This window comes from Neofelis nebulosa, chromosome 4 (genome assembly GCF_028018385.1).
Source record: "Neofelis nebulosa isolate mNeoNeb1 chromosome 4, mNeoNeb1.pri, whole genome shotgun sequence".
NCBI lineage: Eukaryota > Metazoa > Chordata > Mammalia > Carnivora > Felidae > Neofelis > Neofelis nebulosa.
The window spans coordinates 106,143,214-106,158,722 of NC_080785.1; the positions used below are offsets into that span (position 1 = coordinate 106,143,214).

A 15,509-nucleotide genomic window follows, 5' to 3' on the forward strand; every position below is an offset into this window, starting at 1 on the left:
TAGAGTGTGGGGCGCCTGGGTGGCTCAGTCGGTTGAGCGTCCGACTTCAGCTCAGGTCACGATCTCGCGGTCCGTGAGTTCGAGCCCCGCGTCGGGCTCTGGGCTGATGGCTCAGAGCCTGGAGACTGCTTCGGATTCTGTGTCTCCCTCTCTCTCTGCCCCTCCCCCGTTCATGCTCTGTCTCTCTCTGTCTCAAAAATAAATAAACGTTAAAAAAAAATTAAAAAATAAAAAAAGATCTAGAGTGGATGCATTTCCCCCTTAGCTTTTTAAACTGGATGCCCTAAATGCAAAGAAATACACAACTTCGTTCCAAGCATCAGGTGACACAAAAGCACACCTCATTTATTCACTACAGGAGAACCATGTTCCTGGGTCTTGGGCTTTATTGATCAATTCAACAACAATCATAACAAAGGATTACATCCTCCGCTTTGACAATGAGACTGTGTTAGAACGGAGGGGGGGGGGGGGTGGCATCCTAAAACCCTAAATTGCAACTTCTTTAGGAAAGCGTGATTCATGTGATTCATGTGAAACTGAAATCATTCGAACAAAAACTCTCTGTGGTTGGCTGAATCCTGACACGTTAAAAAGATCTCTAGTATCGAATGGTATCAGGAAAAGACAGATTTTAGTGAAAGCCTGCGTCTGGAAAGAAAAGGGACAGGAATCTCACAAGCTTTGGGCCCCAAGCTACTATTACTCAAAACTTTAATTGGATAAGGTCGAACTTTCAAATGAAATGAATGCAGCTGTCCATGGAGATTTGAGAAAAAATGTTATTCAAAGAAAGTCGAGAAACATCTCAAAACTCAGAAACGCCTGGCAAGAAACCATTTTCAGGGACCGACACACTCACTTCACGCCTGTTGCCATCAGATGCAGAATGTCAACCCGCCGTGGCCCTCTGGAGCCACTTCGCGGGACTTTGTATGTGAAGAGACTAGGGCAGTAACTCCGAGAATGGCTTGTTTGAAAATTTTCAAGTGTTTGGAAGGTAATGTTTATTTACTACGTATTGTACTAATTTTCCTGGCAAAATGAGAAGGTAACTAGACAGTGTGCGTCATTGATTTTAAAACCGAGAGAATGCCAGGAGGTATTAAGAAAATTAAGAAATTAAGAAAAACAGAATACATCCACATTATATTGCTTTCCGTACCTCCCTATATTTAAAATCTGCACAACTCTGGTAAAACTGTTATAAATGGCAGAGAGTACCCAGTTCAATTTACTCCATTTTGCTAAAGGGTTCACTAAAAACCTCCTGAAGTCCGATTTCTTTAAAAAAAAGCAGCTTTTGTATGAAAAAAAAATGGCAATTTTCACATGTCCTACCATAGAACATCCAGTATTACAAAAAAAATGGTATTTAAATCTTTGAATTTTTTAGACACATGTCAGCGTATCTAGTAAAATGGGGCAAAAATGGAAAACTGCCTGAGCCACTATTTCCTAAACAAATCAGTCAGGAAAGTTACTAGCCTTGACTGCCTCAGTTTCCTTAAAGGTACAGTGAAATGTTCGGAACGGATGATCTCTGGCAGAGCCTTTCCAGCTCCAAGATGTCTCAGTCGGGACTTGAGGGTCCCTCGTGCCCCCGTCACCAAGAAGCCGGCCCCTCCTTGGCTTGACAAACCATGCAGAGGGATGCCTTAAAAGTCTACAGAAACCAATCTTTGAGGTGGCTGGTTATTAGCAGTTTCAAAAAGGAAATGAGAAAGTATGGATTTGACCAGCAGGAGCCGGACTCCCAGCACCTCCGGGGCGCTCGGGCTCCTGTGATCCTCCAGGATGACTTGTTAACCAAAGACAAGGTATTATTCCTCTTAGAAACGTCTCCTTTCGTGCTTAGATAGGCAGGTGATCGGGCTGGTGACAGCCGGTGGATGGAGCCCGGGTACACGGTGAAGCTTTCTGTTGCTCGGTAACAAAATTAATAAATACCTGACAAAAGGATGAAAACCATTGTTAATGTGTAAGAACACTAGACCTTCTCTTCTCAACTATTAGACGAAGGGGCACCTTAAAGCACAGCCCCACTTGCCCCCAAACCACAAGCCACTCATTCATACCACCCGCCTAGAAACCACCATAAGCAGGTAAGTCCTTTGAGGACAATTATTAGTTCGCCTGGAAATTCTGGATGCCTCAAGCGCAGCTTGAGAAAGCAGCTGTGATTTAATTCTACATGCTGGCACTCAGTAAAGCGAGCACTTTGCTTCCCAAAATCCACTAAGGATCACTTACAGCAGAGTCCCCTTAGACGTTCGGGGGGGGGGGGGTAAGCAAAACGAAGAAGGGAAGGTTAGCAGGGCACGATCTCCCCAGTGAACACCCACTCTGCTTGTCTACAAACCGGAGCCCTGCTAAATACGTACCTTTTTTTTTTTTAAGTTTATTTATTTATTTTGAGAGGAGAGACAACACAAGTGGGGGAGGGGCAGAGAGAGAGGGAGAGAGAGGAACTCAGGCTGGCTCAGCACTGTCAGGGCAGAGCCTGATGTGGGGCTCCAACCCAGCAAGCCGTGAGATCATGACCTGAGCTGAAGTTGGATGCTCAACCGACTGAGCCCCCCCAGGGGCCCCCTAAATATGTACCTTAAGTGGACAGCTGACAAGAAACAAACCATCCTGTGTTGTAAAACCAGTGAGTAATTTAAAGAAAGAATGACCTCAAGAAGTAATCTGGCTACTTTTAAAATCAGCTGCAGGGGTAGGGGTGGGGGGTGCCTGGGTGGCTCAGTCGGTTAAGCACGTGACTTCGGCTCAGGTCACGATCTCGAGGTTTGTGAGTTTGAGCCCCGCATCGGGCTCTGTGCTGACAGCTCAGACCCTGGAGCCTGTTTTGGATTCTGTGTCTCCCTCTCTCCGCCCCTCCCCAACTCATGCTTTGTCGTCTTTCTCTCTCAAAAATAAATAAATGTTAAAAAAAAAAATAATTAAAATCAGCTGGGGAGGCCTGAAGCACATACCAAAATGCAACCCGCCGACGCGTTCAAGATACAATACCTGTTCCAAAGTGGTTTCGTTGATGGAGTAACGTTGGATACTCAGGAAGGTCTTATTGCCTTCCAGAACCCTGAACAGGTCGGCCAAGCACTCCCACTGCTTCGGCACGTGGTATTCCAGCAGGTTAAGGCGCTGTCCCTAAAAGCCAAAAGCAAACCGTAAACCGTGTCACATGACTGGCCACCGTCACACAAAGTCAATCACAGGATATTTAACTGCTAAGTAAATGACGTTTTTTTTAAACCACACACCCAAATACCGGCTGGGGTGTGGGTCCGTTCCGGGTCCCCAGTGGGTGCGTACTGAAGACTGATTCTGAGGCAGAGCAAGTAGGTGGTCCTCCTCAAGGCCGAGTCACCGATCTGCCCCTTATATGCCCCCCTAACATGCCACAAAGTGGGGGGAAGAGCGCTCCAGGGGTGAGGGGGTATGGAGCACTAGCTGAGAAGGAGGACGTAACTGTCGAGTAAGGAGATGCACGGAGGACCTGAACTTGGCTGCGACGTGAGGAGAGATCCCTGTGGCCCTCACCATTAGCTGGCGGAGCAGCTCTTGGTGGGAGAGTAAACCTTCCGACCCCTGTCGGCACACGTGCAGAGCAGGGTAACAGCACGTGTGTCCTCGGGCTATTTGGGGCCGTTCGTGAGCACGAACCACCAGCCTTGTACAGCATGCTTATCGATGGATTTCGCTTGGTGGCTCTTGTGGAAATAGACAGGTGACAGCTATATTACAGACCAGAACCTATTAGAATTTATGACAAACGAGGACCACACAATTTTCCAAGGTATTCTACATACACGTTGCTTCTAAAATGCTACTGTGCGTGGGAATCACTGGGTCACGTCCTCAGATGCCGATCTGGATTTGGTTGGTTGGGGCTTGGGATCCTGCAGATCCCACCAGCTCCCAGGTGACAAAGACACTGCTGGTTCAGGGATCGCTTTGCATCACATTAGCAGAGGATTATGATCCACGCACCGTGCACCCCTCGTGAAAATAGTGCTGAAACCACCAAGCCTCTAAACCCCGCAGCAAATGCCTGGAAGAAATTCCTTTCTTTAATCTTTCCTTCCTGCACGAAACATGACTGGGCTCACGGGTAACAGGCCTACGAAACCACAGTTCACTCTGGGAGACCCAACAAAGTGGCCGGACGGGCTCATCATCCTTCACAGTGATCAAGCAACATGCACTCGCCCTTTGCTATTTTCAGTGGGGAAGGGGGGAGCCTATGTTTTGCAATGAGGCTAAGACAACAGGTGAGGACTTGCAACGGCATGGAATTAAAACAGGGAACAAGGTAAATGTGCGTATAAGATTTCTTTTCTAAAAAATTGTTTTAATGTTTATTTATTTTTGAGAGAGAGAGAGATAGAGTGAGAGCAGGGGAGGGGCAGAGAGGGAGACACAGAACCCGAAATAGGCTCCAGGCTCTAAGCTTTCAGCACAGAGCCCAACATGGGGCTTGAACACATGAACAGTGAGATCATGACCTGAGCTGAAGTTGGACACCCAAATGACTGAGCCACCCAGACGCCCCTTCTCAGATTTCTTATGCTCAAAACAAAGAAGTCATATAGAATATCAGCACTACCTTAAACTGGATCCCTGGAAAATGGAGCTTCAAGCAGTCAGAAACCACACTGTGTGGACTGGTTTCCTTACAGAGCCAAATCTTGACTGTATAGCCATCACCGAACCTGAAAGTTAAACGAAATTAAAATACGGTTACAGCTCTTTGGACGTAAGATGGGCAACTTCCAAGTCCATTTCTGCAGGGCTCCAGAAAAGAAAGTCAGTATGCCAAATCAATGGGAGATTTTGGATCTTCAAATATATAATACTCAGAAGTTAATTATAACTCAGTGATGCCATTTTCTGTACTCCACTGACACAGACACGGATTGATCTTTAAAAACAAAACCAGCAAGCCCTGGAATCAATGCTTATTCAGTAAAAGAGGGAAGCTGAACGCAGACTGAAAGCAGAGTGCCGAGCTCGAGACATCGGAGCCAGGACGAAGCCCAGTCCCGATATATACTGCTGCCCCAGGTCTGCGGTGATTAAGTGTGGGGGCGGAAGGCGACAGGGAGCACCCAAGCAGTCAGCGGGGTGATCGCTTCTTCATTCCATAAAACAACCCTCCCAAGCATCCCCTGACCCAGCAGGTGCGGTCACCGCAGGATGTTGCTGCCTGGGAGGTCCGGTTCCCAACGCCGCGGAGCTGTGGCCGGGCGACCACACGTGTGGTGACAGCCACACCGCAGACCGATCTCTGAGGGTCACCTCCAGGAATTTATGGGGCTTCCAAAAATAGGTTTGTGATTGCACCACCCTACCCCAGGCGCCTCGCGTGGTGCTGGGCACGTAACAGCATCTCAGTAAAGATCCGGGAATACACCATGAGGACAGCAAATCTGTCGATTTTGTTCACAAACAGATCAATCCGTACCCAGAACTAATAACAATGAGTTGAATGAATGAACGAACGAATGAATGAATGAATGGACCAAATGGCATGCCCAGACCTTTACAAGCACCTTCATTTACTTAAATGCAACACAAAATTTAAGTAAATTTGTCGTAAGTGAGGTTGACCCCAAGATGCTTACAGTCAAATCATTTTTCAGGTGCATCCGTCTGGTGCAGAAGGAGCCCCAAGATAATGTGACTCTGCTCAGGGACACAGAGCACCCGAGATCCTAATCCGGGTTCTGATTTCCTGCTCCTGCCCTGACTTTAAATTTCCCCCGAGATGTGAGCCTGGCCCCAACCTCCCCCACCATCCAGGGCTGATGGTCTGGAGCCCACCCGCTCATGGCTGAGAGACCGTAGAGGATTCTGATGAAACAGAAATGAAAGCAGGCAGAGAAACACCACTGGCCCGTCTCCTGAGCTGCCCCGGAGCCTTCGTGAAGGCCTGCACTGGGTCAGTGCCGGAGTGTGAGTCCTGGCTGCTCCTATGCTCGGGAGCAGGGCTCACCTGCCATGTGGCCCGCTCACCCGGCTCCTCCAACCCTCCTTCATCAGAGCCTCCCAAGTGGGGGTGTGTTTCCACGTCTCACGTGGGGAATCGTGTCCACACAGGAAGTCATGTCCTGGGGGCACGGCGGAGGACAGGTGTGCTTCTGGTCTGGTCGTCGTTCTGAGTCTGACAGTGCGTGTGCCATTGACGCTGAGCCCCGGTGGCCAGCTGGGTTAGAACACATCCCCTCCCTCCACATCCCAGATGTGGGACCCGGGCATCACATCTTCACGTCGGGGAAGGGGTAACACCACCAGCTGCCCGTTAAGGGTGTCAGGGGACTGAAAGATTTTCTCGGAAACCACCCGGGACCGCGTCTGGCACTGAGCAAGTTAAGTAAATACATACCCAGTGAAATTTAGTTTCTGCCAAGGACGGGACCCAAATGGAAGAACACTGGCTTTGGCGTCAAGAACCTCACGTGTATTCGGGAAACACAGATGAACCCATTAGAACACGGATCGGAAGCACGTAGGACATAAAGCACAAAGGTGGGAGGGGACAGTGCGCACAGATGACATCACTCCTCCAGGTACGTGGGGATCCACGCACCATCAGCGGAAACCGCATCTCTGCGGTCACGTTTTGCTATCGCATTTGGAAAAACCCATGCTAAATTCTCACTATAAACATACACGTTGATATTCAAAAATCTTTCAGATGAGGTTTCCTTTGAACTAAGTCACTTCCAACTTTACTCCAGACTATCCGAATTACAACGCTCTTTACTGAAAAAAAAGAAAAAAACAAAACAAAACAAAACAAAACAAAAAACCGCTTCACAAGAAAACGTTCCTGAAAGAGGCTGGCAAGCGTCTGAGGATCTCTCTGGGGTAGTCAACAAGACTTCTGGGGAGAAGATTATAGAATTCATTTATGATGCAAGAATCTAATTTATGTTAGCTTTACTTTCTCATTTCTGCCTATAACCTACACATTTATGCCAATGAGCCAAACTCAGAAGGGATTTGTTTGATTCGGGCGCTTTCTAGTCTAAAGGCTTTCAGAGCAGCACCCGTCCGTCGTTTACCTATCCCGTCATTGGTCTAACACGCCTGAATGACCCACCGGGTCCACATCAGGGAAACGTACTCTGTGTGCTCTTCCAACCCCCGTGTGCACGGAACAGGACAGGGGGCATTTCCTCTCTGCAAAATGTGGAATTGGGAGGCCCAAAGAGGTCTGGAGACTACACTGTCAGCTTTTTCTGGCAGAGATGGGACACTCTAGCCGTCTTACTCCAAAACTGTGTCTCTTCGTCATAGCTGCCCTTTTTGTTTCAACCAGTTAATTCTGGTTCAGAAAACACTCCAATCACCGCCCATGCCAATCAGGATGGCCGCAAGGAGGGTAGATCCAAGGTATTTGTACGAAGAGAGCCTCTGACTAATAAATCGATAGCAGCACGTGGTGGGCAACCCCAGCAACCGTCCCGGGGGGGACGTGGTCTTGGCAAAGAGCCTCCACAGGCTTCTGAGTTTACAAGATTGGGTTGCTGACACAGCTTCACAATAAAGAGCAGTTGGACCCGCGTCACATCTCTCTCCAGGAAGATCCCTCTCTACGGCAAGGGTGTCACTTTCCTAAACGACAGCCTGCAGACCCAGCTTTCAGAGCCTGGACCAAAGCTGCCACGGGGAATGGCCAGCAGAAGGGCCTGTGCCAGCCTCAAGGCCGAGGTCTCCCATTCAGAGCCAAACTCAGTCCACTGGATTCTCTGTGATGTGACGGGTGCCTTCCTCTGTGACCCAGACCAGCTCACCCTTCCTCCGAGCACTGAACGCGCGTATTCACTGCTCAGAGCGCGAGACCTGCTCGGGGCATGGGGGTTTTGCGGGGAAGGCCCTGCTGAGCTGTCGGGGAACCGGGACGCCCTCCCCTTGTGCCCCCAGGTACGCGGAGCCTCCTTCTAGCTCCTTGGCTGTCACGGGATAGCTGCTGGAAGCCAGGAATCTTCTTCCCGGGAGCACAGGTCCTACTGATGAGATAATGATGCAGTCTGATGCAGTCACAACCACATTCCCTTCTTCACTGAATAGCAAAATGTTCCACGTGGTTCTAGAACTTTTTCCTTCTTCTTGGAATAACTGAGGGGCGTCACTGCAAAGCAGGACGCAAGAGCCACATCTGCAGGAGGGATGAACAGGTGGGCTCATCTCCGGATGACAGTGTTTCGCCCGACAAGCAGGCAACACAGCTTGTCGTGTGTGCGGGGCGGGGGGAGGTCACATTGTAAGACCTGCTCACTCGTCTGGCCTCCTGCCCATCCCCCTCGTCTCTGAACCTCTTCCTTCACGTCACAGATGCCCCGGAATCAAGGTGGCTTTTGAAAGCTGACAACATTATGGGTGATTTTCTACATCTCTCGGTCTTAGCAAACAGGCATCTCCTTCGTTTTCCTTTTCATTTTGGAAGAGAAAGTGGGAACACAAATGTGGCCCGCTGAAATCCTGACACCACAATTTCCATTCTGAGTAACAGGCGACAACTTCCGCTCGAGGCAGAAGGATCCAATGGGTCACTGATGGGATTTTCTGATTCTGAACAGAATCACAAAAGTTCCTAACCAGGTAATAATCCTCCTGCATGAAAGCAGAGGTCTAGGCGTGGCTGGGTGGTTCAGTTTGTTGAGCACCTGACTCTTGGTTTCGGCTCAGGTCATGAAACCGGGGTCACGAGTTCCAGCCCTGCGTGGGGCTCCGTGCTGAGAGCACAGAGCCTGCTTGGGATTCTGTCTCCCTCCCTGTCCCTCCCCTGCTCGTTCCCTCTCTCCCACTCTCCCTCCCCCCAACTCTCAAGATAAATAAATACACCTTAAAAAAACAACAAAAAGATAATAATAGGGTAATAAGAAAAATGAATGGCTCTCTTAGCAGACGGGAATTGCTTTTAGGTGCAGCACCACGCCCCTTGTCGAGAAGACACTTCGATAAGGCAGATTTGGAGCAAAAGTCTCTGGGCCTGAATGTGGCTGAGACGTTCCTGCTGGACCCCAGGTGGGCACGTGTGGGCAGCCCGGGGAGGCAAGAGAACAAGGAAAAGGGAATTCGGGCTGGGCCAGGTGGACAGAAAGCTCTGAGGCCACCTCGCTCCCACGTCCACACTCAACGGGGAAGCACCTGAGGTCACAGGTGCTTGAGAAAAATGTGCTGGGGGCTGTGAACAACGAGAGAGGCCACAGCTGGATTGACGCGGCTCCCAGCCCAGGCAGCTGGCGCTCAGGGGGGATCCCAAGTGCCACCTTGGTACCAGGGGGGACCCGTCAGGTACACAGTCGACCTGATGCACCAGGAATTCACAGAACCCTCGTGGGCATCAAATCAGACAGGTCTTCCTACGAGTCCCGTGGGCAGGGAAGGCCCGAGTGACAGAGGGGTTGTCAAGACGAATCATCGAAACGGGGACCATTTTCCTAGTCTGACACCGGATCCCTCGAACCACAGATTACAAACCAGATGATCAGTAACGAAGCACATGTTAGCAGGGACCAGCTTTCTACAATACGTTGCCGGGTGTGTATACAGAAAGAGACTCCCCAGTTTCTCCATAAACGACTTGCTGGACTGATTTCCTAGAGACGGTCTCATCAAAGGGCTGGTACGTGCCCTTCCCGAATGTCACCTAGTCATTCAGATGTGCTTTTACAACTAGACACACATACAATAGTGGGAGGGGAACAGGTGCTCATAAAGCCTCAGAAACAATGAGCCTGAGCGCCCCGTTTCTTAACATATTTTACTTATTTGGGGGGAGAGCCCAAGGGGGAAGGGGAAGAGAGCGAGGGAGACACAGAATTCGAAGCGGGCTCTAAGCTCCGAGCCGTCGGCACAGAGTCCGACGTGGGGCTCGAATTCATGAGCGGCGAGATCATGACCTGAGCCGAAGTCGGACGCTCCGCTGACGGAGCCACCCAGGTGACCCTCAGCGCCCCATTTTAAGGTCACAGTCAAGTTAGGGGGTAGGTATGAAACCAGCATTGAGTGGGCGTAAACGGACGTTTTTGAAAAAGGGTGGCCAGACTTCTGGCATGATGCTGTAAGTGCTCCACGGACCCATTTCCCAGCAAAAATGCTGAGAATTATCAACAGCAACTACTTACAAGGTCTGGAAATGGTCTTTAGGGCAGACAGAAGTGAAAGAACACGAACTCAGAAAGTCCAGGGAGGGGCACCTGGGTGGCTGAGTCAGTTAGGCGCCTCACTCTTGCTTTTGGCTCAGGTCATGATCTCCCAGTTCATGAGTTCGAGCCCCATATTGGGCTCTGTGCTGACAAGGCAGAGCCTGTTTGGGATTCTCTCTCTCTCTCTCTCTCTCTCTCTCTCCCCCCTTCCCCCACTCATGCTCTGTCTCTCTCTTTCTCCGCCCCCACCCCCCATTCATGCTCTGTCTCTCTCTCTCTCTCTCAAAATAAATAAACATTAAAAAAAATTGTTTAAGTCTAGTGAAACTAAGAAGAGTGAGACCCTGTGGCATCTGACCTGAGCCCTGTTCTCTGAGAGCTGCTCCCAGCCCAGCAGGACAGAACCCGCACTCCAGACAATGCTATCAGAGCACACGGGCCTCCTCCCGGCTCCCGGCCGGTGCCCCACCTCCCTGGCAGGACCAGAGTGCCACCGTGCCCCATCCTGCCCCCACCCTGGTACCTACTGCGGAGGCTGAGTTCTGGAAAATTCAACAAGACGTGGGGGCTTCCCTCTTCTGCCCAGCATTCATTCATGGCATAAGGCTCTCCACTGGGCGGACGGAGAGAAAGGAAAGCTCGCCCTTTGCTCTGGCTCCCGCCCCGGGTGGCCCCACACCGGCAGGCGCACACCGAAGAGGACCCGAGGCCAATGCCCACACTGCGGCGTGGGGCACTCAGCTCCTGAACGAGGTGTCGCTCCGACAGATGCCTACCTCTGTCCTCATACCCCATTCCACAGCCACAGCTCGGAGACTCTGCCTTGGAAGAGAAGCAGGCCATGAGACAGGTGATTCCCAGTCTCTCCCCAAAGGGTCTGACCCTATTTGCAGCAGAGCGTGGAGAAGTTCAAGCCCAAGGCCCTCATCAGAGTCAGCAGAGGTTGCTGTAAGAGGCGAGGGGGACGTGGGGGCGTGCGCTGCACACATAGGCCAACTGGCTGGTGTGCGGGACGGAACCGAGGAAAGAGCACACTGGAAGGAGCCTCCTGCGGTCAGAGCAAAGCTCAAACACTGGCCGTGGGAAGCGTCCGTTCAAAGAAGCCCAAATTCGACTGGATTACGCTGTGGAGCATTTTACATCCCAGGACATTGTTGACATAAGTAGCAATCAGTGATGCTAACAGCTGGGCGTGGTCAAGGAGTGAGGCACAAGGCTCTGGGCAAAGCACCATCACCCTCTGGGGTGACTGTGGGCACACCCTGGGCTGCCCCCTGAGAAGCCTCATCAGACGACTCACACGGTGATGGGGGCAGAAATGGGCTTCGCTAAAACTAACCAAATAATCACTAAATACAGAAACAAGCAGAAAACCATAAGAAGCCCAAGGCGGAAGCCAATGCCCAGAATTGCTGCAACGTATCATCAAAATGCCCAGTTTCCAATAAAAAATTATGACACATAGACAGAAACAGGAAAGTATGACCCATACGCCAAAAAAATAAATAAAACCAAACCAAACCAAAACAAAACATTAAGCAACAGAAAGTGTTTCTGAAAGCAGCCAGATGGTGGATTCACAAAGACTTCCAAGTGGTGATTGTAGATACGCTGAAAGAACATAAAGAAACTGTGATTAAAGAAGCAGAGGAAGGTAGGAGAGGATCGCATCGAATACAGCAAATACAGACGGTCAGGGAAGAGACAGACACTCACGGAGACGCATGTGGGAACGCCAGGGCTGAGTAATACGGATGAAATAAAAACGCACTCCAGAGGCTCCGGAGTTTGACTCTGCAAAAGGAAGCTGGAAGGTAGATTGACACAAGTTATGTAATCAAAACGCAGACAGAAATGAAGGAGAATGAGCAGAGCCTCAGGTGAGTGTGGGACCCCGTGAACGAGATGAACAGGGGACTCCTCACCAGAAGTAACGGAGAACAGAACCCACTGAAAGGTTACCATTTAATTACATTTAAACACTTAAAGTGCTCCAAAAAAACCCCAAAAACCCATAAAAACTGCCAGCCAAGAATCCTATGTCCACAAATGTTATCTTTCAAAATGAAGGCAAAATGAAAACATTTCCAGATAAAAACTGGGAGAATTTAACTGGATTCTCAGTCCAAGAAATACTGAACTAAGAACTTACTTTAGCCTCAAAGTGGGTTCCAGACAGTCATTTAAATCCATGTGAAAAGGTGACTATATAATTACAACAGACAGGAAAAACGCGTATCCTCTCTCCTTTCTTCCCTTGACTGATTTTAAAAGCAATTATATAAACAATATGTAGTTGTGTTATTGGGCCTATCACATAAAAATGCAGTCAACATGCCAGCAACAGCCCAAAGGAAGCGAGAGGAAGCAAAGCTGTGTCCACCTATGAAAGGCACTTCAGGTGATAACTTTGATCCACAGGAAAAGGGTAAGGGAACAAGGAATGTTATGTAAGGAAAGGAATATAACAAAAGCTATAAATATATACTGGCTCTCCTTTGTGACAGCTTCTTTAGAAGACTGAAATATGTAAAAAATGATATGCAGTGATAATTACAGCCACCTGTTCTTGGTGGTAACACTGATAAATGTCATGTGCGTAACCATGATAACACAGAGGCAGGAATGCGATATGGGACATTTCTGTGTCTCACTGGAGCTAAGTTAGCTTCAACCTGAAGCTAATTCTGGTGAGTTAGTATGTATATGGTAAGCCCCAGAGCATCCGCGAAGGCTATAACAAAAAAATATAGGTATAGTGGAAAAATCACCAAGAAACTAATATGCTGTGTTAGAAGATGTTAGAAAACAGGGGCACCTTGGTGGCTCAGTCAGTTGAGCATCCAACATCGGCTAGGGTCACGATCATGTTCTGTGAGTTTGAGCCCTGCGTTGGGCTCTCTGCTGTCAGCACAGACCCTCTGTCCCCATCACTCCCTGCCCCTCCCCCACTTGCATTCTGTCTCTCGAAAATAAACATTTAAAATAATAATAATAATAATAATGTTGGGTAGAACAGCCTGGAAAAAGATGAACAAGGAAATAGCAAACTTTAACAACCCACTATAAACCAACAATACCTAAAAGCCATCTGTAGCGCTCCCTACCAAACAGAACAATATATATTATTCTCAAGTACACATAGAACCTTCTCCAGGACAGACCATATAGAAGGCCATAAAGCAAACTTCACTAAACTTAAAAGGACAGGGGCACCTGGGTGGCTCCAGTCAGTTGAGCGTCCAACTTCAGCTCAGGTCATGATCTCACAGTTAACGAGTACAAGCCTCGCGTTGGGCTCTGTACTGATGGCTCAGGGCCTGGAGCCTGCTTTGGATTCTGTGTCTCCCTCTCTCTCTGTCCCTCCTCCGCTCATGCTCTGTCTCTCTCTGTCTCAAAAATAACATTAAAAAAAACCTTAAAAGGACAGAAATAATGACATGTACATTCTCTGATAATGAGGATATGAAATTAGAAATACATTACAGAAAGGCTTTGGAAAATTAACAAAAAAATTAAACAAAATCCCCTAAATAATCAATAAGCCAAAGAATAAATCACAGGAAAAATTAGAAAATGCTTTGTGATAAAAGGAAACAAAAGCTCAAAGTACCAAATGTGTGGGGTGCAGTTAAAGCAGCACTTAGAGAAAAATGTACAGTTTCAGATAACTATATTAAAAAATTAAGAAACATCAGAAAACAATAACCTAATCTACTATCTAAGACACCAGAAGGGCAAACTAAACTTAAGAAGAAGGAAGGAAACAATTAAGATCAGACTAGAATTTAATGAGCTAGAGAAAAGGAAAGGAACAGAGAAAAATCAATGCAACAAAAAAGCTAGTCCTTTGAAATAATCAGCAAAACTGACAAACCTTTAGTTAAATTAATCAAGTTAAAAAGACTCCTAATTACTAGAATCAGAAAGGAAAGATGAGGCATTACTACCAACCTTAAAAAACAGAAAGGATTGTAGAATAATACTATGAACAATTGTATTCCAATACATTATATACATCAGGTGAAATGGACATATTCCTAGAAAGACAAAAACTACCAAAACTGACTCAGGAATACAAAAACTATATAAATAGACCTATAGTAAGTAAAGAGATCAAATTCAGATGCATCATTTAAAAATTACTGGTAAAGAAAATGCCAGACCCAGATGGCTTCACTAGTGAATTCTAACAAATATTGAAAGAAAAACTAATACTGAATCTCTAAAAATCCTTTAAAAACTAGAAAGGAAGGAACACTTGTGAGCAACAACAACAACAACAACAACAAAAGCTATAGACAACTGTCTACGATGAACATGGGCACAAAAATGCTCCACAAAACACTAACAAATTAAATATGGCAACTTAGAGAACAAAGTACCACGAGCAAGTGAGATCAATCCCGGGGCTGCGAGATTGGCTTCACATCTGAAAATCAGCTAATGTGACACACAACATGATTATCTGAATTGTTACAGAGAAAGCATTTGACAAAATCCAACATTTTTTTATGATACAAACATTCAACAAATACCAATAGGAATCGAAGAAAAGTTTCTCAATTGATAAAGGGCGCTAAGGAAAACCCACAACAAGCATGATACTTAACGATGAAAAGCTGGGGCATTCCTCCTAGGTGAATGTGTACAGTCTCACATCTATTCAACATTGTACTAGACCAAGAAAAGGAAATAAAAGGCATCCATAATGGAAATGAAGAGTAAAACTGTATTTATAAATGGCATGATGTGTATATAGAAGTATCTAAGGAATTCACTGAATACTATTAGAAATAATCAATAAGTTCAGCATGATTCCAAGACACAAGTTCAACACACAAAAAATAAATCGTATTTCTACACACTTGCAATGAACAATCCAAAACATGAAATTAAGAAAACAACTACATTTACAGTAACATCAAAATAGTTACTTAGGGTTATATTTAACAAAATAAGTGTAAAACCTAGGATTTGTGACTAGAAAACATTGTTAAAAGATAATTAAAGAAGATTTAAGTAAATAAACATATCAGGTTCACGGACAGGAAGACTTGACCTTGTTAACGTGGCAATACTCCTCAAATTGTAGATCAAATTGATCTACAGATTCAGCACAATCCTTCTCAGAATCCCTGCTGACTTCTTTGTAGAAATTACAAGCTGATTCCAACATTCATAGGGACCTGGACCACGCAATGGACCTAGACCAGCCAAACACTCTTGAAAAGGAGGAACAAAATTGGAGGGCTAACACTTACCGATTTCAAAACTTACTACGAAGCAACAGTAATCAACACAGTGTGGTATCAGGATCAACATATACATCAATGAAATAGAATT

General features: G+C 47.2%; 1 protein-coding gene across 1 annotated transcript in view; it reads right to left on the reverse strand.

Moving 5' to 3' along the window:
• Positions 1-310: 310 nt before the first annotated feature.
• The window catches only part of ABCA13 (ATP binding cassette subfamily A member 13), a 390,771-nt gene continuing 375,572 nt past the window's right edge, over positions 311-15,509 (reverse strand). The window contains exons 60-62 of the mRNA XM_058725626.1: positions 4,613-4,718; positions 3,016-3,153; positions 311-1,950 (exon numbers count right to left, since the gene is read on the reverse strand). Coding sequence (XP_058581609.1) covers positions 1,855-1,950; positions 3,016-3,153; positions 4,613-4,718 — 340 coding nt within the window. The 3' untranslated portion in view covers positions 311-1,854. The remainder of the gene's footprint in view (positions 1,951-3,015; positions 3,154-4,612; positions 4,719-15,509) is intronic.